We start from the raw sequence: 25,062 nt of genomic DNA on the forward strand, positions 1-25,062 counted from the left end.
TGTGCCTGGCTAATCACCACTGCCACCTCCATCAAGGTCCCCTGTTTTTCCCAGTCAGGATCTTCACCTCTAGCCAGCAGCTCCTGCCTGGGATAGTCATTTCTAGAAGGGCCTCGACTTCTAGAAGGGGTCCACTTCCCAGAAGGCGGCAAATCCCCCTTTGGAAACCGTTCTGGCTGCAGGGCACAGACCCCCCCCTCGCGGGCGCCCCCTGCGGGTGACCACTGTGTCCTCCGGTTTCGGGTTCCCCAGCCGGGCGGCCCCTCCCTCCACCCGCTGGGCCCGCCCAGCTCCCTGGCTTGGACCGACCGCTCTGCCCCAGGGTGCAGAGCTCTCCATCGAGGACCATGGCGAGGCTGAGCTGGGGATACGGCGAGCACAACGGTGAGCAAGGGCTCCAGCCGGGACGTGTGCGCGGCGGCGGGAGCTCTGAGTCCAGTGGGTGGATGGGGGTCAGGGTCCCGGGTCCCCTGTGCTCTTTCGGAGCCGACAGGGGTGTCCATTCACCTCACTCAAAAAGCCCACGGGAGAAAGCCTGAGAGGTCTGAGGTCAGGCGACACACTTGAGAGGAAACAAGGACAGATCAGGGCGGCATGGGCGCTGATCACTAAGTCACGGGACGCCTTCCCGAGGCTGTTGAAGAAATCTTGGTAACTTGTAATTTGCATACTGACATGAAACTTACTTAGGGCTTGTTCTTGTTCTTTCTTTACTCTTCTTTCCTGCCATACCCACCGTTTCAGAGACCAAGGCTTATCAAAGATTATAGAAATCATAACGCGGCGCCAAGGGTACTTATAGATAAGCTTGGCAAAGAGAGGTGTACTTTTCTTCATATCGTAAATGTATCAGAGATAAAACATTTTTTTTCTTGTTGGTCTATTGGATTGAACTGATTGCCTCAAGTAATTTATTTAAAAGAATTGGAAAGACACACCAAGAAAGCGCTGATAGAAGCCTGTTAAAATGGAGTTTGTGAAAAATGTTGAAAACTTAAATTAGCATGTACATTATTGGACAGGATTCTACAGCACACTTTATGAAGAGTTTACTGAAAATTTTCCTTTTTTTTTTTCTTCCTTTTTGTGTTTTGAGATGGGGGGGGTCTCACTCTGTAGTTTAGACATGGTCATCCCCCTGCCTGAGATGGAAACATTTCATTTCTAATTGCAGCTTGCTTGAGAGTGTGATGACTAATGTTACTTTTAAAACGGCACAAGATGAACCTTAGAATTTTAAGAATGAAATTTATAATCTCATTTCCTTTTGACTGAAGTCATAATAGCAATCTTAATATTTCACGACCTTCTAATCTGTGTTTCGGAAAGACAACCTTCACACATTTCATTTTTGTCTTCGATAGAATCACCTTTATTGTTATTTGGCAGTTATAAGGTTGTGTTAGCCAATTGATTGCACCCCAGTAGGTAAAAAAGAAAAGTTTTCAACAACAACAGCAACAAAAAAAAAAAAAAAAAAAAAATCCTTCTCCAGAAAACTTAAAAATTCATCTTAGAAAAGGCATCAATGAAGAAGAATCGTTTTTACATTTTATTCATTTTCTTTTTAATTTGAAAAAAAGATTTATTCATTTTCTTTCTAAAAACGACTTATGAGTATTTGACTTTCATGTATGTTTGTGCACCGCGTGCCTGTGAGGGAGCTAGAAGAAGGCATTGGATCGACTGGGACTGGAATTACAGATGATCCTGAGCCACAGCTGCCTGGCAAGAGGAGCCTGCGCTCCTAACGGCTGAGCCTTCTTTCTAGTCCCCACCTGACATTCTAGCTAAGAGTTGTAGACCGATCCTTGTCCTTTGATTACAGTGTGTTTGTTTTTTTTAAAGAGGACCACGCCTTGAAGGTAGATTTTGTTGGGGGAAATTCTGTTGGGATGTGCGCATCCTAACTAAGCAAGCCTTGTTGCCTTTTCTTGTTTAGTCACTGGCAAAACATGTGACCGAGGCAGACTAAGGGGGTCTGAAGCTTCCAGCAACAGTGATGAAATGGAATGGCCCCCACGCAGCCACTTCTTCTTAATGGCTGAGGCCATGGGGCATCCCCAAACATTATATATCATGATCGGTATTCAAAAAGTCCCCGAGCCACTGAGGAGCCACTTGTCTTTCACTTAAGAACCACATGTAAGCGGATTTAAATTTAAGTGTGCTAGAAAATGTACAAAGGTATCTTTTAAGAGGTGCAACAATGCAAGTGAATACATACAATTAGCCGTTTGCTCCAAGTATTTTTTTTTTTAATGTTGCATAGTTTTGACTTCCCTATAAACAAACAGCTTTGGTTGTGAATGGCTAGTAATTGATGAAGAAAGTGATTAGGAAGCAAAAGCTTGCACATTGTGATTCGTGCACTGGATTTTTGAAATCTAGTGTTCATTATATGTGGTGGCCGTAATAGAAAGGTTTTTTTTTTTAATATATTAAATAAGAAAACAGAAAGAGTATTCATGCAGAAAGATAAGTGCAATGGTCTAATAAGAAAATGTAATACCCTTTCTACAGTGTCTTCTGAGGATTTTTAATGCAAAATTACTGAGCCAAAGTATCTGATTCACAGGACACCTATTGAGCAGAATGTGTTAATGTTGCAGCTTTTGGTTTTTCAGGAACCCATGTGAGCAACAATGCTATATTTATTGACACAGCATAGCAATTTTATTTGGATTATTCTGTGTGAAAGATTTGTGTGGGTGTTGGGTAGACCAGTTGCACATCACAGGCAATTGAGCTGAGCTGAGTGGTACCCAAGAATATCTGTGAGTCGTGTAACAAGCAAAAACTTACAGGCAGTATCTTTAGAATGACTGCCTTCTTTGATGCTTAACATCATCTTTTCATCTCTCTACTCCGTACACTTCCTGGCCTCTGGAGCAGCCAGGGCACATTCTTGATTTTGAGATGGAATTTCTTTATTTGCACTTTTGTTTTAGTTTGGTAGTTGGGTACCTTTGGGAAGTATTTTATGAAAGGTAAATATTCTTTTACCTATAAGCATATTTTAATTCTGAAAACAACTTAAAGCAAATGAAACTCTCTCCATACCCGTAAAACATTAGTCTTGGTTAAAATATGGGTACTGGGGGCCTGATAATGAGGATATTACTTTTACTAATCTTTTAATGGGGGGATGAGGGGTATGTGGGTAACTAGCTTGTGTATATGAGTGTTTTCTTGTGTGCGGGTGTATATGCATGTGTATGTGAATGTGTATGTGTATGTATGTGCATGTGTATGTGAATGTGTATGTGTATGTATGTGCATGTGCTTGTGTATGTGAGACCAGAGCTTGACCTTGCTCTCTATCACCTTTTTGCACTGAGGCAGGGTCTCTCTCTGATTCAGTTATTCCAATTAGCCAGCTTGCTCCAGACACCCTCTGTCTCGGCCTCCTAGGTTCTGCATACAAGTGAGCTGCCACACTCACCTGGCATTAATGTGTATGATGAGGGCCCAAACTCTCTTGCTCACATTTGTGCTGCCTGGATAAAATGCTTGTATCAACCTTAATCTGTTGAACAAAGAACTTACTTAGCCCTTTCCTTTTGATCCTACTCATATCAGGCCCCATTCACTGGAACGAATTTTTCCCTATTGCTGATGGTGACCAGCAGTCTCCGATTGAGATTAAAACCAAAGAAGTGAAATATGACTCCTCACTCCGACCTCTCAGTATCAAGTACGATCCTACCTCAGCTAAAATCATCAGCAATAGTGGTCATTCCTTCAGTGTTGACTTCGATGACTCAGAGGACAAATCAGGTTGGCTCTTTGTGTTTGTTGTGGTAAGACTTTGGATAGTTTGGTTTATTCTACCATATTTCATTCTAACATTTTCAAAATTGAAGCATTTTTTTTCATGTAAATTCAAATGTTATCTATTTGGACCTTAAGATAAGGTTGCCATAAAATAGTAGAGAAAATTTGTAGGAAAAATGTATGCTAGATTTAAGAATTGGTTTTAGGTTATTATTACTTAACTATGAAAATATTGAAGTTTAATAATATTTCATAAATGATTTTAATGTTTTATTTCTGGAAACTTTAATTGTTTTTAGACTATATATATATATATACATATATATATATATATATATATATATATATATATATGTAGGATTGTGTACTGTGAGGATTTCTAGAAGTTATGATGGCTGTGAATCCCTATGTGGGTGCTAGGAATCAAACCTAGGTCCTCTATACAGTAACAAGAAATACTGCTGAACCATTTGCTAGTTCCCTGTTTCTAGAAAGTATTTGGTCATGATTGCTTTACTAATTATGGTAAATCAGTGGTACTAAGAGATTTGCTTTTTAATTTTTTTTGTTCTTGCAATCATGTATGTATAGTAAATGAAACATACAGAAATGTAGGATAAAAATAAAGTCTATCCCTACAGTTTATTATTATGTAAGCAGTGTAACACTCTTCCTCAGCATTTAAGTGTATATATATTTAAAGCCACGCATATATACACAGGCATGTCATATTGTTTTACACTTGCTTTTTAAATTATGTTTAGACTAATGTTATATTACTCTGAAAATTTTTCATATCAAAATATTTTATGGATTTTTTCTATTAAAATGTATATCTCTAATACCCTGTCTAATAGATGAGATACATCAAATACTCTTTTATCATAATTTATAGGTTATTGTCCTAATAATGGATATTTAATTTAAAAATAGAAATATTTAAAATACCTACCCTTATATTTTTCATTACTTGTAATAAAAATTATATTTAATTTGTTCATGTGTCCTATCCTTCACAACATGAGTGGTGGACTCACAAAGTAAATATTTAATTCACTTGGTCATTTATTACCTGAAGGGAGAATAAAATACTATTTACTTAAAATAAATATTTAATACTCTTTAAGCCTATCTGCTGCCAAGTATGGATGATGCTATGTTAAATATATATATATATATATATATATATATATATATATATCCAAAAAGAAATATGCAAAAACTTTCTTTTCATTTGTGTTTTCATGCACCTATACAATGAATGCACTTATGGAGGTTAGTGTAGGCTCCAAGGATTGAACTCAGGTCATTAGGCTTGCCTGACAAGCACCTTTATCCCCTGAGCTATGTCATTAGCTCCCCATTAAGTATTTATAATGTTTAATTGCTTCCTTCATCAACTTATAATGGAAATCATACTAACAACATTGTTGTTAGTAAAACAAAATGTAAGGTTATACAAGTGACTTCTTCACATTTGTCAGATCATCACAGTGATACCTTTCTGGAGACCTGCAGAAAGTATGTGATGAAAAATGAATTAGATGTTTCTTTTTATGTGAAGCAGAAAGGGAAACCCCACCTTATTCTATGTATTCAACTTTATTTCCTCCAGGCTTACAGTTTTGTGAATCTGTCAATAGGTGTGCTTGGTGTACTGAGAAGTTTGGAAAGGCAGTCCAAAATTTCTAAATATCAGGTTGCTACCGTTCATATCTGCAACAGGATACTTTTATAATATTTCAGACTTTAAAAGTCTAATGCTCTCGAAAAACCAAAGAAAAGTCTGATCCTACTCATATCCAATATTAGAGTAAAAAATGTTGAGATCATACTTTGAAAAGATTTTCTTTATGAATTTTAGTATTTCTATTGGGGAAAAAAACCAACTCAGTTTGATCTGCAGTAGTCTAGGTCTCTCTCTCTCCCCTCTCTCCCACTCGGTCCCTCCCCCCTCCCCCATCTTCTCTCCTTACCCCTCCCTTCCCCTCTCTCCTCTTTAAGTTCTTTGAGACAGGGTCACTCATTAAACCTGGAGCTTGGATGGTAGCCTGCAGCCCCAGAAATCAGGGTGGGGCCAGGTAATCATTAAGACCGTTCTTGAACTTTCTGACAATGAGGCTGAAGTAGGAGGGTCATGATCCAACCTGTCGGAAAAGCCATGAAGAAGCAGTGGTGGTGTGTGCTTTTAATCCCAGCACTCAGGAGGCAGAGGCAGGAAGATCTCTGAGTTCCAGGACAGGCAGGGCTACATAGAGAAACCCTGTCTCATCCCACCCTCCCACAAAGAAAGCTAAAAAGAAATTGTCACTATTAATCTTGTACCATAGATTAGCAATTTATTACAGACCCTAGAAACATAGAATTCTTTTGTTTGTTTGGGTTTTGTTTTTAGAGACAGGGCTTTTTTGAGTAGCTCTGGCTGTCCTGGAACTCTCTGTAGATCAGGCTAATCTTGAACTCAGATCCATCTGCTCCTGCCTCCCAAGTGCTAGGATTAAAGACATGCAGACTACCGCCACATTTTTTTTTTAAACCTAGATATATTTTTTTTTAAATGGGAAATCCTTGTGTCATTAGGTAGGACACACACACACACACACACACACACACACACACACACACACACACACATTATATTTTATATAACCAAGTCCATTTAAATGAAAACAAACATTTATAAAAAATATTTGGGAATTTGGGCTTCGTTCTTTCCAAACTACTTCATGCTGGTAAGGGGCGCTGTCATGGGGGATTCTAAGAAGATGCAGAAATCCTGGCTGTAGTCCGTAAGGTTGCTTTGTCCAGCTGTTTTGAATGTAGAATCACCTGGTACTCTGTTTCAGGCGGTCTGGCTTGATCAAACCACATTAGTCTGGAAGGAATCCACAGCTTTTTATTTTATTTTAAGCTCACTTTTCCTTACCTGATTTTTTGGAAGACTCCCATTCAAAAGAACAGTCTTCTCCACAATTAGGCATTTACTTATCATAAACTCATTTGGATATTTTACTGAAATACTGACCTGTGCAGTCTGAATATGTAACCTGTAAAACAATCCCCAGGCAAAGTCAGCTAACCTGACTTTAACTGTGACCTCTACAGCCATTATTCTTGGATGTCTCCCTAACAATGTGTGTTGTTTGTATCACTTTCTTTATCCAGAGCCAGCTTGCCCGAGTCTTCTCCCAAAGTCAATTCCACATTGATTACTCAGGCTCTCTAATCTCCTCTCTATCTGCAAGGGAATGGCTGTTTGGCCAGCTCAGATTTTGTTATGCAACCCCAAGGAGGAAAAGCACAATCGAGCCCTTGACTACTTTCCCTCGGGTGGCTCTTCCATCCTCAGTCAATGCAGGGCCTTCTAAAGAATCTAAGACTGGCGTCACTCAGGGGAATCACAGTGGCTCGATTTAAAGACAAAGCAAATATCCATTTATCCGTCAGACATTTGTGCATCTCCTCTGACAGTTACTAAGCTAGGTGGTGGTGACAGCAGGGTCCCAGTCTCTGCTTGCATGCCTGCAGAGCAGCACAAGTAGAAGCAATAGAAGTTAAGTACTGTCTCACCAAGGAAAGCAGGAGCGAGCTCACAGACTGATGCAAGTGTCGGCCTCTCCCCCTTTATTTTTCTGAGTGCTTTGAAATAGACATCTTTTGGCATTAAGTTTTGTGTGCGTGCCCCATACCTGTGGGTGTTAGTGGAGGCCAGAACAGGACGTTGGATCCGCTGGAGTGACCTGTCACCTGACATAGGGGCTAAGGCCTGAACTTGGGTCGGCAGCAAGCACTCTTCAATCACCTCCCTCTTTGCTTGTTTAGTGTGTTGCCCAGCCTACCTTCATACTCACTGGATAGCTCAGGGTGCCAAGACTACAGGTGTGTGCCCCTATGTCTAGTTAGAGCTAGGCCTAGATGTGAATTTATTAGCATAATCTTAGAGATAATATTTGCTGAAGGAAAAAAACCAAAATACACTTCATCAAAGTGACAAAGACATCTTAGAGTTTTAAAAAAGAACTTAGTTTCTTCCTGTGTTTTATGTTTCTTCACAAATGCAGACTCCAAGCACAGAAGGTGATCCTCTCTTGAAGGTTATAGCTACAGCCATACCATGGTAGCAGTGGGTAGCACATCCCCAGCACTGTTGTGTTCCAGGCCTTGGGAAGTGTCTTGCTTCCCATGTTTCTTCTATTTGCACAGGGGTCTTAGGCGGATTATGTCAATCGCTCTGGTAGTTAGATGAGTAAGTCACAATTTAGAAGTTAGGTTTTGTCCAAGGTCATGCAGATAAGGAAAGTCTAGACTCTGGACAGCCAGACATCCTGCAGAGCCTGTATAAGGTCTCCGCGGCTCGCCCAAGCTCACAAGGAATCCTTTTTGCAGTTCATACTCTTATTCAGAGAATCTGGCTTGCTCTCAGTTAAACAGAGCAGATTTTCACTTTGGAGAATTCTAATCTTTTCTCCTTGCTATCCGTGGGTGTGTTGTAACTTGCCAAGTATTCCACAAAAATCTACACGGTGAACTCTGTTTCCAGTGTTTTGTTTTCGTTCGCTCTTAATATATGCAAGTTGTCTGGATGTCTGCAAACTGAACAAATTTTAAGCACAGGAATGTGTTTAGTGGCTCAGGGAGAAGCTACAGGTTTTGATGAGATGGGGGAAATGTGGGTTTTCTTGCTAACCGGTTAAAGTGTGTTGGTATTTAGTTCTGCGTGGAGGACCTCTCACTGGAAGCTACAGGTTGCGGCAGTTTCACCTGCACTGGGGTTCAGCAGATGACCACGGCTCCGAGCACATGGTAGATGGAGTGAGATACGCAGCAGAGGTAAGGTGCACGCACGGCCTACTCCCTAGGGGACCTTCCGTAGCCCGAGTGGTTCCTCAGCCGCTTAGACACCTCATTGTCTGTGACAGCATCGCTCATCTAACAGGACAGCTTCAAATATGGCCTTTCCTGGCCTTAAACCAATTCCGAGAGCTTAGTGCTGGTTATATATTCAGAAAAGAGTAAACTGAGCTTAGTATGGTGTCGTATGCCTGTAATCCTAGCACTGGGGAGGTCCAGGCAAGAGGATCAGGACTTCTAGGCCAGTAGCCTAGGATATATGACAAGATTCTATCTGACAAAACAAAACCAAAGAGCAATAACACAGAAAATAGCCAGAAGTGTATTTGTTGGGAGGAGGGGGTATATATCGGAGACTGACTTGGAAAGAGTATGTTATCGATCGAGGAATCATTATGATTCCTTTATTTAAAACCCAAGTCATGGGACATTAAACTTCATCTGTTGGCTTTTCCTGAAAGGCCAGAGAGACATTTGTATTATGTTCAGCTCTGTGCATATTTGATCCAGGCATACATAATCAGACATTAGTCAAGCTCACATTCCGTATATAACAACTATGGTGCTTAAGACCCAAACTGTAGGAGCATGAACTTCAGATTGCATCCGAAGAGTTCTAATGGAACCTCTGCTCACTATTCAGACTGTGGATAAACAGCATGGAAGGGACGCTGGCCAGCTCCAGCATGGCGAGCATGGCGATGGCAGGCCTTGCTCTTCTCCTCAGTCCCGCTGCGTTGCTAAAGAAAGCATTAGATTACATCCTTAAAGGTCTATTCCTAGCCACAAAGGTCTATTCCCTTATTTTTCCACTCTTTCCTCCTGATTTGGAAGGCCATGCCAGTGGGATTTGCCTCCTCCTGAGGCTAAGCCCAGCGATGCAAAGCCCCCTTTGGCTCACCTAATTAACTTGCCCCACTAAAATTAGACACCTCATCCTAACCCAGGACTTTCCCTTTTAACCTTATAAAAGCCATTTCCTGTGGGCCACATCTGTCTCCTCTCTATGCAGAAGCTGTCCTTTGTCTCTTCTTCCCTGCCCTTTGTCCCCCTGGGACCCTCCCCACCCTCTCCCTTTTTCCTCCCTCCTTTTCCCTCACCCTCTATCTCTAGTCTTTGTCTCTTATTCATTGCCCTCTGTCCCTCTAGGGCAAATAAATCTCCTTTGTGCTGAGAACTTGGTCTGGGGTCCTAAGCTGATACTATCCTGAGCTGATACTATTCCTTTCAAGCACAAAAGTAATGATCCATTGTCTTGTTCCCTTTTCTCTGGTAAGGTAGTCCTCTTTTGTTAAAACTGCATTCGTTACCAGTGCTCTGAGTAAATCCTCTGCTTAAAATACAGAGTGTGATGTACCTCATCTTAATACCATTAAATAGCACTGAACTTTACTGAGAGATGAAAGCCAAGTCTTACATGACTCAACAAAGTCTATTCGAGTGAACCCAGCTTGGCCTGCGAATTATCTAGGCAAGACTGAGCAGTTAGTTACCAGGTGGTACAGACTCCCTTAAGCTTTTAATGTTTCCGAGGTTTTGGTTAGACACCCAGGATAACGCTGTCCAGAAAGCCAGCGAATGGAACTTCTTTCCCAGCTTCCATATTTGTTTGCATGGGCACTTGGCCTTCCAGGCTGCCATCTAATGTGTACATTATGCCAGTGTTTGGTGTTGCAGCACCTTGCTCCGTCCTCAGGGAAGACAGGGTGAAGTGATAGGTGGTCAATTGTCTGGCAACAGTGACAGCATGTGATCTGAAGAGTGGCTGTGGGGTTAGGAAAGGCTTCTTTGAGGTGGTATGTAAGTTGGGAGAAAAGGACAAGGAGACATCTCTGTGAGAAAAATCTGGACTCAACAGGGCTGTCCAGGGAGAGAGAATAGCAGAGAATATTGCTGCGTGGTAGGAATGAGGTCAGCACACTCAGGAAAAGAAAGGCTTCGATTTCTAGGCCTGGGATTGGTGAGAGAGAAAAGGAGGAGGACCCGTCCTGCAGAGAGCACTGACCTGTCCTGCTTTCGATTTTCTAAGATGTACCTGACTGCCCGCCCAGTGGAGAACAGGCTGTTGTGGGGCAAATGCTGAAGGAGGGAGACAAAGCAGAAGGCTATGGAAGAGTTGAGGGGAACTGTGGTACTTTGTGCAGGAGTGAGAAGCACTGGAGAGGTCTATGATGCACTTGGAAGGCCACGTCAGTAGCACCTGCCTATTGCAAGGATGCTGAGCTTCAGGGGGCTGTCAGTACAAACCTGGACTTTAAAGGGGGGTGCCAATGCTGGAAATGCTAGTGTAGGGAGACTATCACACCAGAAAAATCCCTTCCGTCTCAGCTCTGGAGATGGCTCCAGTGTGTTACCAGCTTTTCTAGACACTTTCGCTTAAGATCATAGCTGTAATCAAGTTACGTCCCCCGTCATGAAATTGAAACAAAAAACAGACATTTTAAATCACAACACGTGAAAACGTGATGTTTCAACCATGATCTGTGGCATTATAGGAATGTTAAGGAAATCTCATTATGAAAAATTTTGTGCCAACACACGCACAAGTTGAACAGGAACGGCCTCCATAGGCTCACGTGTTTGAGCACTTGGTCCCCAATTGATGATGCTATCTGCGAAGGTCTAGGGGGTTCGGCTTTGCTGGAGGAAATCACAGAGGGCAGGCTCTGAGGTTTCAAAGACTCTTCCCCAGGGTTAGTGTTATCGGGAGGTTGATGAGCCTTTGAGAGGAGCGGCCTCAGAGGAAGTCCTTGGGTCATTACCATTGAGCCTTTGAGGGGCATCGTGGGACTTTGCCCCATCACTTGACTATTTGCTTCCTGGTGATGAGGTGACCAGTTTTGCTCTGCCAGGCACTCCAGCTGAGATGCACTACTTTGCCACAGACCGAAAAGCCAGGAGCTAGCTGATGATGTACTGAGACCTTTGAGGCTGTGAGCCTGAATGAACTTTTTTGCTTTTTATAAAGGAATGACCTCAAGACCGATGAAAAGCTAACACCTTGATGTAGGAGAAGCACAAATCAGATTTCCACATTAATGGTAGATTTTTGTCATATTACTTGGCAGCATATTTTTCACATTACAAATGTTCATCTTAAAAGCACTAAAGTTAAGTAATATATTTAGAAATGATTTTACCAGTAAGTAAGAATCTTAAAACAGTCTCACAGCAAAGCTTTGGCTGGCCTGGGACTCACTGTATAGACTAGGGTGACCTCAAACTCATAGAAATCTACCTGTCTCTGCTGGTGCTCAAATGGTGGAATTAAAGGTGTGTGCTGCTACACCCTGTGGGAAGAATCTTAATCTGATTATTGTGGGGGCTAATTACCTGTCATTCATCCCTAATCGACATCCCTGTTAGTCGGGAAGTAAAAGGTTGTTAATTTGTTAGCTTTTAACATGGAAAAAAAAAGCCATATATGAAAGTAACACCAGTTACTCCATTGAACGTATTATAAGGTCATATGGAGGAGAAGATTTTCAAAACAGATTTTCTTGCTCTGGTTTCTTATCATATTTCAAACAGTTGTTATTTAGTCAGCAGAAGGGTGTCTACATAGGAGATTTCTTTCTTTGTATTTACACACCCATTTTTCTAACCAGTTGGGTTCTTGCGTTCTTGACTCTTTGATGCCATTTCTCACTAAGCGAGCTATTTAAGGAGTTATTGTAATTGGCACCAAGCCATTTGAAACAACTTTAGCGCCCTCAATGGCCCATCCCCGCAGTGGAACGCTCTTTATCTCTCCTGAGCTATGTGAACCTTGTTTCATCATGCAGTGTTTTCAGGGTTCCCCCCCCCACCCCTATCTCACACCGACCAGGAATGCGGTGTAGAATCCACCTTTGTGTATGTCTGCCTGAATACCCCTTTGTTTCCTTTGACTGCACATGGATGTTGCACTACTTTATAGTTTTATAGTTTTGTGTGTGTGATAATTATCTGATCGGAAACTCTTTATATTAGTTGCCTATAGGATACGGAGTTAAATTTGAAGGATGGGGATGAGAGGATGTATTTGAATATGCCACATTCTCTCTGTGACAATTGGCTGTGAGGGTGATTTGAGCAAGAAGCCTTCCTGAATGGCCAAGCAGTTCCCCTAAGGATACCAGGTGGTCCCTGGTATCATCAGGTCCTTGCCTGCAACAACACGGGCTGGCCTTCAATGTTTATGATAGGAACTAAATCTTCTGGGCATGGCATAATGCCCTTTGGCTTCTCTCTTTCCTTCTTCAGCTTGGTTATTCTGTAGTTTCTTATATTCCTCTGTGTTCAGGATACTCTATTGCTCACATGATCTGACATGTAGGTTTTTGTTGGGTTTTGCAATTGTCTACTTGTTTGAGAATTAAGTTGTAAAGTTGTCTACTTTACAACTTACCTTTTCTAGAGTCTCAAGTTCTCAAACCTCTCTCCCTTTCTCCTAGCAGCCTCTCTCTTCGTGTTCAGACAGCTGTAAATACAAACTGCCTATATCAGTCAGCTCAATATGATCATGGAAATACTGCATCCCTACATCAGAACACTGCACGGTACCCCATAAATGTATGCAACTATCATTTAACAGTACAAAGAATCTAATAATAAAAACATGACTAGGTCTACAATAGTTTATAATGAGGAGAAATTGCATTTCCCAGGAACAAAAATGCGAGACTATAATGATAAATATATGACAGGTCAGTTTCAGAAGCAACCTTGTTATCGTCATCAGCCACTCTATAGGATGTTGACTTCCTGTTCCTGTAGAGCCCAGGCACCTCAGTGGACCCCACTGGCAGCTGGTGTCTGATCCATGCCTGCTCATTTGCAGTAACTTCGGTGAGGGCCAGAGGCTCCCGGTCACATAAGAACAATATTGGAGTATGGTAGGACTGGAGAAACCGGAAAGAATGTTCAGAACATAGTAAATGAGCTTTCAAATAGTTTACCAAAGTTAGGTAGGACCCTGCAAACCTTCTGATCCCTATTTATTTGAGTTGATTTGGAGGATAAAGGTTTCTGTTGCTGTGCAGAGACACCATGACCTCGGCAACTCTTATAAGGGAAAGCATTTAATTGGGTTAGCTTGCAGTTTCACAGGTTTAGTCCATTATCATCATGGTGGGGCATGGTGGTGTGCAGGCACTCATGGTGCTGGAGAGGGAGCTGAGAGTTCTACATCTTGATCTCCAAGCAGCAGGAAGTGAACTGTTTCACTGCCTGTAGCTTGAGCATCAGAGACCTGAAAGTCTACCCCCACAGTGACACACTTCCTCCAACAAGGTCATATCTACTCCACCAAGGCCATACCTCCTAATAGCACCACTTCCTAAGGGCTTGTGGGGGCCAGTTGCATTCAGACGACTATAGATTCCTTACCCACTTGAGGTCCCAGCGCCAGACAGTTGTATCAATGTTTCGTTTGCATTTACATTTTTTGTCATGCTTATGTGAATGTTTGAACTACGTTGTGTGCTTTCTTTTTAGCTCCATGTTGTCCACTGGAATTCAGACAAATACCCCAGCTTTGTAGAGGCAGCTCATGAGTCGGATGGGCTAGCTGTCCTGGGAGTATTTCTACAGGTGAGAATCTGCTGTTGCACTTTGATAGTTTTAAAGAGCAAACTAGTTCTAAATAGCATTCAACTAGTTTCAAATAGCAAACTAGTTCTAAGTAACATTCAACTAGCTTTAGACAGCCAACTAGTTCTAATTTTAGTATTTTCCTTTTGAAGTGAACAGTAAAATGTTCCCTAATAATTTGGAAACAGTATCTAATTATTTTTCCCTATTGCCAGTTGAGGATTTGTATGTGAGTAGCAACTGATGTATCAACAAGAATAGCAGTAGAAATAACAGCTGAAGTCCCAAGGAGAAATCTAGGTGCATCCAGTTCCTGACTTCAACATTTAGAGACCTAGAACAGCGGAAAATTCAAGCTTATGATTCTTGAAGCCCTTGTTTGACCACATTGGCAAATCATCTAAAAAGTGCTGATCAATTGTCTTGGGAAAAAAAAAAGTGTCAAGCTTCTCCTTTTCTGATATTTGCATGGGGACAGGCAAGTCCTGTTGTGACGCCTGCGGACAGTTTCTTTAGGGTGTGCTAGTTTTCCATGCCTCATTATCAGTGTGATGTTGTAACTTGTGGAGTTGGGGTGGGGCTGAGAGGCAGAGACTGGGAGTGATGTTGGGAACAGCAAGACTTTCTTGTGAACTCTAGGTGGTAGCAACAGGAAACAGGTCTGCCAAGAGAAGGTGCTCAAATATTAGGGGTTTAAACCTTTGGGTAGATTGAGAACACCCCTATTAGAGAAAGACAATTGTTTTATACATTTGTATTTAGGAAGCATATGCTCTTCAGGGTAGAGCCTCTTGGTCTGGGACTCCAAGTAACTTTAAGCTACAAGTAGGGTATCTAAGAGTTCATGAAAGATTTGGTAGTAGCCTGGATCTGAATGTCACAGCTGTTAATAGGCAGCCACTTTCCTAAACAGGCTTTCTCTCCAGTTAACCTGTATCTAAATGTGGCTCAGCAGTTAAAGAGTGTCCGATGCTCTACCAGTCATCAGGGCCTGTAACTCCAGCTCCGGAGAATCTGACATGCTCTTCTAGACTTCTTCAGCATCCACGTGTATATGGCTGATATCCATACACACATACACAAAAGTAAATAAAATAAAAACAAAAATATATCTTTTGTAGCTTGCCTGAAGCATGTGAAGCTCTTACGCCCAGCTTTGGAATCAGACTGTAGGCGCAGTCTAGGATACCCACAATTATCTTGTTCAGATTCTGGTGGCATAATCAGCTTGTGAGGTAGAAGAGAACTTTTGTTCTCGGACAGTCACTGTAGGCTTGAGCTGACTCTGGCTTTTAGAGTTAAGGACTGAAATGGAACGCTTGTGTTGATTGACCTCTGTAACTATTTCTGTTTTAAAATTTTACATTTTTAGATTGGGGAACACAATCCCCAACTACAAAAGATCACTGACATTTTGGATTCCATTAAGGAAAAGGTAAAATTAATTACTGCCTGTTAATGACTAACAGCTTGCTTCTCTCCTGAATTCTTTTGCCTTCTTGTGAAATCTTACACATTAGGCATAGCATATCCTATTTTCTTTGAAGCAAAGTTTACCGGTTGAAGAAGTTTACCAGACCAAAACTATAGAAAGAAACTTACTGTCACTCATCTTTTTAAAGTTGTAAATAGCCTGATATTACCTAAAATAATCACCAACAAATCTATGCAGATTTAAGTTCTCAGTATTATAATTGAGAACATATTAGTATTAATTTATAATTATAACGAATTAGACTAATATAATTATAATAAATAAACAAGACACATTATAACTTATTTAAAAGACTGTATATAAAATAAAATTTTTTCTTGACCTGGGATCTCTCTACATATGTCATACTAGCCTGTTATTCCCTTTAAAGCACAACTGACCTTGAACTCATGATCCTCTTGCTCTACCTCTTGACTGCTAGGATATAGGTATGTGCCTGACTCCTATCCTTCTTAAATAAATCCATAGAATTTGTGTGTGTGTGTGTGTGTGTGATTTGTAATCTGCATTAATTCTCTTTTTATTTTTTCAGGGTAAACAAACTCGATTCACAAATTTTGATCCACTGTGCCTGCTTCCATCATCCTGGGACTACTGGACATACCCTGGTTCTCTGACAGTTCCACCTCTCCTTGAGAGTGTCACATGGATTGTTTTAAAACAACCTATAAATATCAGCTCTCAACAGGTATGGTGATTCTTCCAATCTTGTGATGTTCTCAGGGGAAACTGCTAAGTCATTTTCTAATGCTGTTTTTATTTCTGGCACATTTGGGAGCCTGACATTTTCTTTCATGAATCGTTGGACTAGATACAACTTGTATTCCTCTTCTCTCTCTCTCTCTCTCTCTCTCTCTCTCTCCTTCATTCTTTCTTTCCACCAGATATCGCTATGTAGCCTAGCTTAGCCTTGAAATAGACGCTTTCTTCTTCAGGCTCCCCGGTGCTGGGGTTACAGGCATGTGCCACTATTTGAGGCACGTGGTTTTGATCACTCTCTTAATTAACCTTTTGTATAAGTCCTTACTTAAATCACCGCTCAGAAATGTTATGTTCTTAAACTTTAAGTGGTTCTTAACCTGTGGGTCGTGATGTCCACGGGGTCATGCATCAGATATTTACGTTACAATTCATAACAGAAACAAAACTATAGTTAAGGAGCAGCAACAAAAATAACGACCCGGGTTTCACTACAACATGAGGAACTGTTTTAAAGGATCGAAGCATTAGGAAGGTTGAGAACCACTGCCTTTAAGCCTCTTTGAGGGTACATTACTTTGAAGGCCCCATTATTTGCTTTTTATTGATTCAATCGACATAGCAACAGTACCATGCAGAGAGAAAAGCTAGTAGTCAGGAACCTCAAGACAGTCCTCTCCATCTCCCGTCAGCCCCTAGACTGTTGCTGCCACAGATTCAGAAATGAACACTGAAATCAGTGTCAGGCACCATCCCCTGAGAAATGTGCATACCCCGTAGCTTCAAGGAGAGAAAAGGCTGCCTACTTGCACCTTCAGGAGGGGAACTCTCCCGTCACGTGTTTCTACTGCAATAATGGCAGTTGGATTTTGACTTTTGTTGGCACAACTTTTATGGGGCTGCCTGAGTGAACGTCGCTAAGAGGCTGCTCCCATCTGGGCCGTCCTTGGCAAAGCATTTACTCAGGCATTTTTTCCTTGTAAACCTCTGTGTCTTCAAAGCGATAGGGGTGAAATAAAGGGGCTTGCTCATGCTGTACCCCTACCCTCGTTTTTCTGTGATATGCTTATTGAGCCCTCAGAGGAGGCCACCGGGACTGGGGTCTCAGGATGTCCTAAGTCCTTAGAATTGTGTTCCTGAATGTTATGTTTCTTAGGAGATTTTGTCTCATCTCTGTTAGGGTTTTTAAAATGAGGCACTGCAGTCTTCACAGCAATGGCTCTAGTTATTGTTGCAGTGAGTTAGTATGCCTTCCTGCTCTAGGCCTGCGTATCTGCCTGGCTGTGTATTCTCCACTTCACCTCTATCAGGTTAAGTCTGGTTCAGCTTTCCAAGGTCATCTCAGGACAAGATTTCCCTTGGGGGTGAGGACTGAGCTTGTGTTGACTGTTTCCCCTTATTACCTTTGTATTTAGAGTTACAGACAAATAACAACTTAGTGCGTAGTTATTAAAATACTTCATAAAAGTTCGGATAAAATCCAGGGCTCCTGGGACTGGACAGATGGCTAAGCATTTAAGAGCACTGGCTGCAACCCCCACATGGCTACTCACTGTGGTCTGTAACTACAGTCCCAGGGAATCCACCACCTTCCTCTGGCCTTCATGGAACCAGGCATTCCAGTGATGCATACGCATACATGCAGACAGAATACTACTGTACATTAAAAAGCCAGGAACCCTGTGATTTTGTCCATCATCTAACGAGAAAAACAATGACCAGCTTCTGATTTAGTGACCTTATAAATGAGGTTAATTTTCTTCCTTTCACTGACTAAATTGCTTGTTTTTACTCATTTATTAAACTTCAAAACTTAGTTAAGTATTATAACTTCAAGATGGCTAATGGCAGATGGGATAAGTTTCCCTTCATAGTTCAAGAACATCTTTATTCTTTAAAGACACTTGAAAAATAACTTTGGGTTATTGCTTTTTTTCCCCCTAATCCACAAGTGATTCAGATGAGGACATTATCAAAAATATATAATTTAATTCTTTAGTGAGAATAAAATGAACCTTACTAAAAGTAACTCCCTACGAAGTTAGGTATTATAATTGTCTCAACTGTGTATTCACTGCTGTGTTATATTTGAGGTTCACTGGACTAAAATTGTTAATGTGACTTGTCATGTATAAGAGTATTCGAGAGAATGGCTTAATTTCGGAGCTCCTGTGGATTGGCAATTTCCTTTGAAACATTAACTTAAATTGACTTCAGCTAGGACATTGTTAGATATTTCAATCTTAACCAGACTGAGGGAGATATTGAATGACCATTCAAATTACTATTTAAGGAATGAAGAAAAATATATTTAAAAACTCCACTTTCAACTTAATTACGGGGAAAGGAAAGTCTAATATAAAGCCCTGTTAGATGCCATAACATAGAATATTTAATTTGGATTCCATTTAAAATTATCTAAAGGGAAACGAGACTGAGAAACTAACAAGAAATGTCAAGGGATTGCCAGGGGCTTTTGCTCTGTGGCAGAGCACGTGTCCAGTGTCCTGCAAAAGCCTTGGCTTCAACCCCCAGTGCCGAAAAACAGAAGAAAGTAAATAAAAGTCATTATGACGCAAAACCAAAGGTGGTCTGAGGATAGGAGAGATAAATCAATGATGCCAACTTGCTGTCTCATCAACAGTTATGGAAAGTGTACCACAGAATGTAAGTCATGATTAACAGGGAAGCTGGGTTTGGAATATGTGGGGAATATTTGTAGCTTCTTTTTCTAAAATATGAAGCTTATAAACATGAACAACTTTTCTAGAAAGTTATATATTGGGAAAATTTTTAATTTTTAAAGCTATATGTTTAGTTCTAAAATTTCTGTTTGGTTCTCATTTTTATTTTTATTTCAATTATTTGAGATTCTCCTTCACTTTCTAGATTTCTCATGTACAAAAGAAAAATGTGCTTTGTTTACAAATGCTGTGATTACAAATGCTACTTTCAATATCCTGTTTTTTTGTTTGTTTGTTTGTTTGTTTTGGTTTGTTCCAGACAGGGTTTCTCTGTATTGCTTCAGAGCCTGTCCTGGCGCTCGAACTGTAGACCAGGCTGGCCTCGAACTCATAGAAATCTGCCTGCCTCTGCCTCCCAAGTGCTGGGATTAAAGGTGTGCGACACCAACTCCCAGCTACTTCAACATCCTTTTAAGCTACAGTGTGCAGTTATTTCACCGAGAATGTGCTCCGTTGTCTTGAGTCAGGTGTCATGTGGCCTCTTCACTTCATTGTATGATATGTTAAGTTGCAGAAACCCTGTATTCTGTTGTTTTCCTCTGATGAGTGTCTTTTTCTTTACCTCCAGCCAGTAATTGTTTGAGGCGGGACATGTTCAGGTTGTTTCCTGTGCCACAGGCTTGGTCCTACCGCAGTGGACTGGCTTGGATTCTGTCTCCCACAAGTGTGTTTAATAGATCAGTCAGAAATATGGGCAGAGAATTGGAGGTTCCTCTCTTTGGTCATTTTCCTGCAGGAGAAGTGTCACATTGTGTCTGTGTTTACCTTACATGCTGTACTGATCTTTAGCTGGAGAAACAGACCACACTTGGAGCTTGGCTGTTCTCATTTTCCTTCTTCAAGCAAACATGCACCCCTCCCCCACCATCCTCCACCTTTAAGGTCTTGCTACTGTTTGTTTTCATAGCATGCCTGAGTTTGTAGCTGCCCACAGGGAGATTGCCTTTAGGATCTTGGAAGACCTATCTAGGAACAAACCCAAACCATTCCACTTTTAATGAGAAAATTTTGTATTTTGCGGTCATATATAAAATTCTGTGTCTTTGAAATTAGTATACTGAGTTATGGAATATTGTTTCCAAAATGCTAGGGTTTTTTTTTTTTTTTTTTTTTTTTTTTTTTTAGTCATGGTCCAGGGAGAAAGTAATGTGTAAAAGTGGCCCTCATCCTTGACAATTTGTAACCTAACGGGATAAAATAAATGTGCAGAACCATTACACCGTGGACTGTGACTGCCACATAAAGGAGACAGGATGGTGGAAATCCTAATCAATCAGACATTCTCAGTGGAGAGGCATCAGGGGACAAGCCATAAATAATTGGCATTGGGGTGTTTAAAAGCTTAAATGGTATCAAATGGTTGTGTGTGGAGGGAGGGGAGTAAAGAAAGGAGGGCATTTTTGGAAATTATGAACCCATGGCCACATCTTTGTAGATGTCAATGCTGTGTCAAGCAATCTCCTTGGAGAAACTGACATAATGTGAACCCTCGGGCTTTTTTACAGATTCATAGGTCCAGGGTAAGATATGCAGGTCTGAACTTTTGGGAATGGCCCTAGTCTTGTCATTTATGTGTTCTGAGATTACCTTCCCGAAAGTGGCATCTGTGTGGTACCTGAAGATGTAGATCTAGAAAGATCTAGAAAAGTTAGTAAGATGGTGGTAGTCTAAGGCTCAGAAATGATGCTGTAAAGTTACACCGTGTTCCTATTAAAGGGCTTGAAGTTTCACTTCTTACAGAGACACATTCTGAAATGTTTGAACTGAAATGATACAATGTCTAGAATTAACCTCAAAGTCAGCTGGATTGAGCAGCGTGGATTGAGTAGGGAGCATATGTTGGTGGCTGAAGTATTCCTGCTACTTTATTAATGTTTCTGCAATAAAAGCTAAGTGAAAGCAGATTAAAGTAAGATGGTTGGTTTTTTTTTTTTAATTTTAATGCAGTTTATTTCTGTGGTAGTCGATGATAGATGTGGTAATTGACAGATAACTTGTTTGTTGAAATATCCCAGCTGCCTCTTGAGATTGTCATTACTGAGATGGGGTAACAGTACATTGCTGATAAGTTATTTGGGGGATTAAATAAAATAATGTGGTGTAAAGCACTCAGCACAGTGTCTGGATCCCTGTGATCCAGAAAGGAGCTCATTTTCATTATTACTCAACTTTGGTAAGCAGTGGAGAGTTCTTAAAGGTGGCTGAGCACTATTGTGACACAAATTACTTACAGGATTTCATCTTGCTGAGGTTGCTACTAGAGGAAATGAAGATCTTAGTCGTGGAGGCCAGGAAACCAGCAAAGCAGGTCACACCTACCTCAGCCTCCAGGCTATGTTGGGATGTCTCTGCTGAGAATGGGTGGTTGCTGAGTCAGCCATGGTGAAAGAGGGGCAAGTTTCCTACCTGAATAGGCCTGTGCCTACGTGAGGGGATAAGATGTCTAAGCCAGCCAGGTAGGTCATGAAGCCAAGAGAAACCAAGCTCAGTGGGGTTTGGCAGGTCCTACCTAGCTGGGTGAAGCGATGGAGATTACTAAGAGAGGTTTAGGAATCTTAGCAAATGAGCAAGCTGACAGAAGAAAGGTAAGACTCAATTCTTCACTGGTGAGGTTAAAGGGATGCAGAGGTAGGGATCTAGAACAAGCTTCCAGAGGAATTGTATGGTGTGTGTGTGTGTGTGTGTGTGTGTGTGTGTGTGTGTGTGTGTGGTCCTGGAAGGCTCATAGGTCACTCTCTTGAAGTTGAACTGCATTCCCAGCACCATCCCTTTGACCGGAGTTATGACCAGGGTTACATTAGCCGCTGTCACTGAATTTAATCAGCAATTCTTTCTCTTAAGTCTTAGCAGTTTTCAACTAGAATGATCTACTCTGGTACAAATGACTATTCATAAGTTGTAATCATTGCCTCCTCATTCCCATGTCGGGGCTCCTTAAAAGGATGTGGAATAACATTTCTTGAAGACACAGTTCTGCTTCTGAGTGGATGATTCTGCATCCACAGTCCATGGTTATAAGCTACTGTGTTAATGGTGAGAATCTTTCTTTCCTGCCTCACCCCTGGCTGATACTGTACAAGAAATGAAGAGGATGGGAGTCTAGCTGATGTGGATGTGAGGCCAAAGGACTAAAGCTTCATAGAGAACAAAGGCTTTCAACCTAACACTAAAACAGCAGAAATCAAAACAAATGGCAAACCTTGTTCTAATAAGCAGTTTCTCTTTGTAAAACATGAGGTTGGAATTACTCAGGTAATTTATCCAGTATTTATTTTATCACTGTAGACTTTTGCAAAATCTTAGTAAACAATATTAAACGTCCCTAGATTATTGGAATCTCATAAATCACATTTTTTAACAGACAACATGTGTATAGAGCTCTGGAGCAAGTATAAATAGTGTGTAAAGTTAGGTTTATTGATATGCAAAAATACTTATAGCATGTATCATGTGGAAAAAAAATACCAGGTATGTTTGAGCACATTTTTGTAATGAAATATCTTAGCTGTGTGTTGTAGTGGGGAGGCATAGGGAAAGCTGTTCTATGAATACCAGTGTGCACTATTTAGATCACATCCTACTTTTCCAACTTTGATTCTCAAGTGCAAAACGTTTATATTCTTAATTTTAGATCCATCATTATTTATATAGTGAAGAGAACCAAACAGAACAATTCTTTATGATCTGTGAGCTGTAGCTTAGAAACTTCCATTGCAATATTTTTAGATGCTAGTAGAGGAAGAGACTCTAACTCTTTTACCTTTTCCACACAGCTGGTTAAGATCAGTCTGACTTTCTATGGAGAAATTAATTCTGCTCTAATTTTCAACAGCTCGCCAGATTCCGTAGCCTCCTGTGCACAGCTGAGGGGGAGGCAGCAGTTTTTCTGTTAAGCAATCATCGTCCACCACAGCCCTTGAAGGGCCGCAGAGTGAGAGCATCTTTCTATTAACAGCCGCCATTGGGTCAACCCAGCTAGGAGCACCGAGGCGGCGAACAAAAGAGAACTCAGACACTCCTACCAACAGCTTTCCTAGACTTTCAGGGTTATAGAATCCACTTTCCCAGCAGCTTTGGCGCTACAGAGAAAACCAGAGAGAGGTCTGAACTAACTTAGCTCATCTCTCCTAGATTTACACCAACACTTGTCCAATTGGTAAACATTGTTGGGTGTATGCTAATACCACAAAGTACACCTGTTCAGCCTTCATGACCATATGGTCAACCTTACAAAGCTCAGACTGTACTAAAAGTTTGTTGTGGCCTTTGGCTGATCCTGCCACTTTTTAAATGGGGTTTGCTAAAGACTTCAGATTCAATTTGAAAATGTTATAATTCCTAAACAAGTAGTTCTTACAGTTTTTATATTCTTATTAATCAAGACTATGTATTTCCTTTAATGTATTTTTTTTTCCTCTGAAACTCTCCTGTGTACTGTGATATAATATACTACATGAGGTTCATAGGGATTAAGATAGAATGATGTGTCTACTTTTCTGATCAAAGTAACATACAACTTTAGTGCAGAATTCTTCAGGATATAAACAGCTGTTTAAGGCATTGTTTCATGTAATATATTCACCTAAGGATGTTAATGACCACGAAAGTGATGACTGACATATTGTGTGGCAGTGTTGGCAGGCTCATGGCATTAACACGGTTCAGAATGTCAGGTCTGAACAATACTACTGCAGCAAAACTGCCCTGAGCTGGTGAACAGGTTCCTGCATTTGCCCTGTGTTTTAACAGAGCAGGGAACTGTCCTGTGTCTTGTTTTATTCTGTCACTAGTGAAACACTGATCCAAGTCTCACAGAAGTGCCTAAGCCATCCAGTGCATTTTCCTGGTACAGCTCATTTCTCTTTTGTGCATGTTGCTAAGTCTCTGATTTAGTAAGGTACCATTTGGTACTAATTTGAACCTGTTCTATCTGCAGAGGTTTTTGTTTGCATTTGGTGAAGGAGGATGGGTGATATATATATATATATATATATATATATATATATATATATATGTATATATATATATATATACACACATATATATATATAGTTTGTTTTTGTTTTTTGCTTTTCCATTATGGAGTGACCCTATCATTAACTCAATACCCATGCTTAAGAGTGAGTTGAGTATTTGTTACATTTTTCACTATTTTCTCAGAAAAATGTCCCTGGGTTTCTTAATTTCAATGATTTGTTTTATATCTCTCTCATCTTTTAAATGTAAAGTTAATTATTGAAAATGTTCTTTGTTTTCTTCTTGGTAGAATAACTTCATTTTGAGAAAATTGTATGATGAAGTATACTGTCACAAAACACAAGAGCCTGAAGATTAGAACAGACACGTCAGCCATTTTTTCTCTCTCTCAATGTCCAACTTAGGCTTGAGGAAGACCCACATACCATAAATATTTACTGAGTTAGATAGTTAAAGGATTTATTTGATAATCAGTGCAGCCAAATTAATTTAATAATAGGACATCTCTTGAAAATTTTTTAAAGGTCATATTTATTAACCCACTTTTTTGTAACCAGAGATCCTAATGGTTTTAAACATATCAGTGTTGGCTGGGAAGGCTATTTCTTCAGTTTCGAAACACGTGCAGAGAAAGTGTTCTAGTCAGAGAAAGAGTCTGTTTCACCGACGTGTGTGAAGGTGGGTCTCTAATGACATCTAATATTACACAATTGGTAACCCGTTTTTCACTGTAGCATTGGGTCTGCTCTGTGATATACATCTCATCACAGTGGGCTAAAACTGCCCACCTAGCACTGGTTCCCTTGGAGAACATCTGCTTATGTAGATCTCTTAGAGTTAGACGGTCGGTGTTTTAAAGTTGCCATAGTAGTCTCTTTCAGTAGAATTTTAAGTCACTCATGTGGATGTCTTATTTCTCACGTTACCTACTGATTTCTTCTTGTT

The 25,062-nt window shown here is 40.7% G+C and overlaps 1 protein-coding gene across 1 annotated transcript; it reads left to right on the forward strand.

Annotated features, from left to right (window-relative positions):
• Positions 1-315: 315 nt before the first annotated feature.
• Positions 316-23,158, forward strand: Ca13 (carbonic anhydrase 13). The gene is made up of 7 exons (XM_051196871.1): positions 316-384; positions 3,583-3,780; positions 8,489-8,607; positions 14,107-14,202; positions 15,575-15,637; positions 16,230-16,385; positions 22,973-23,158. The coding sequence occupies exons 1-7, from the start codon at positions 348-350 to the stop codon at positions 23,090-23,092; spliced, it is 789 nt and encodes a 262-aa protein (XP_051052828.1). The 5' UTR covers positions 316-347; the 3' UTR covers positions 23,093-23,158.
• The last annotated feature ends 1,904 nt before the right edge of the window (positions 23,159-25,062 follow it).

This window comes from Phodopus roborovskii, unplaced genomic scaffold (genome assembly GCF_943737965.1).
Source record: "Phodopus roborovskii unplaced genomic scaffold, PHOROB, whole genome shotgun sequence".
In the NCBI taxonomy this organism is placed as follows: Eukaryota; Metazoa; Chordata; class Mammalia; order Rodentia; family Cricetidae; genus Phodopus; species Phodopus roborovskii.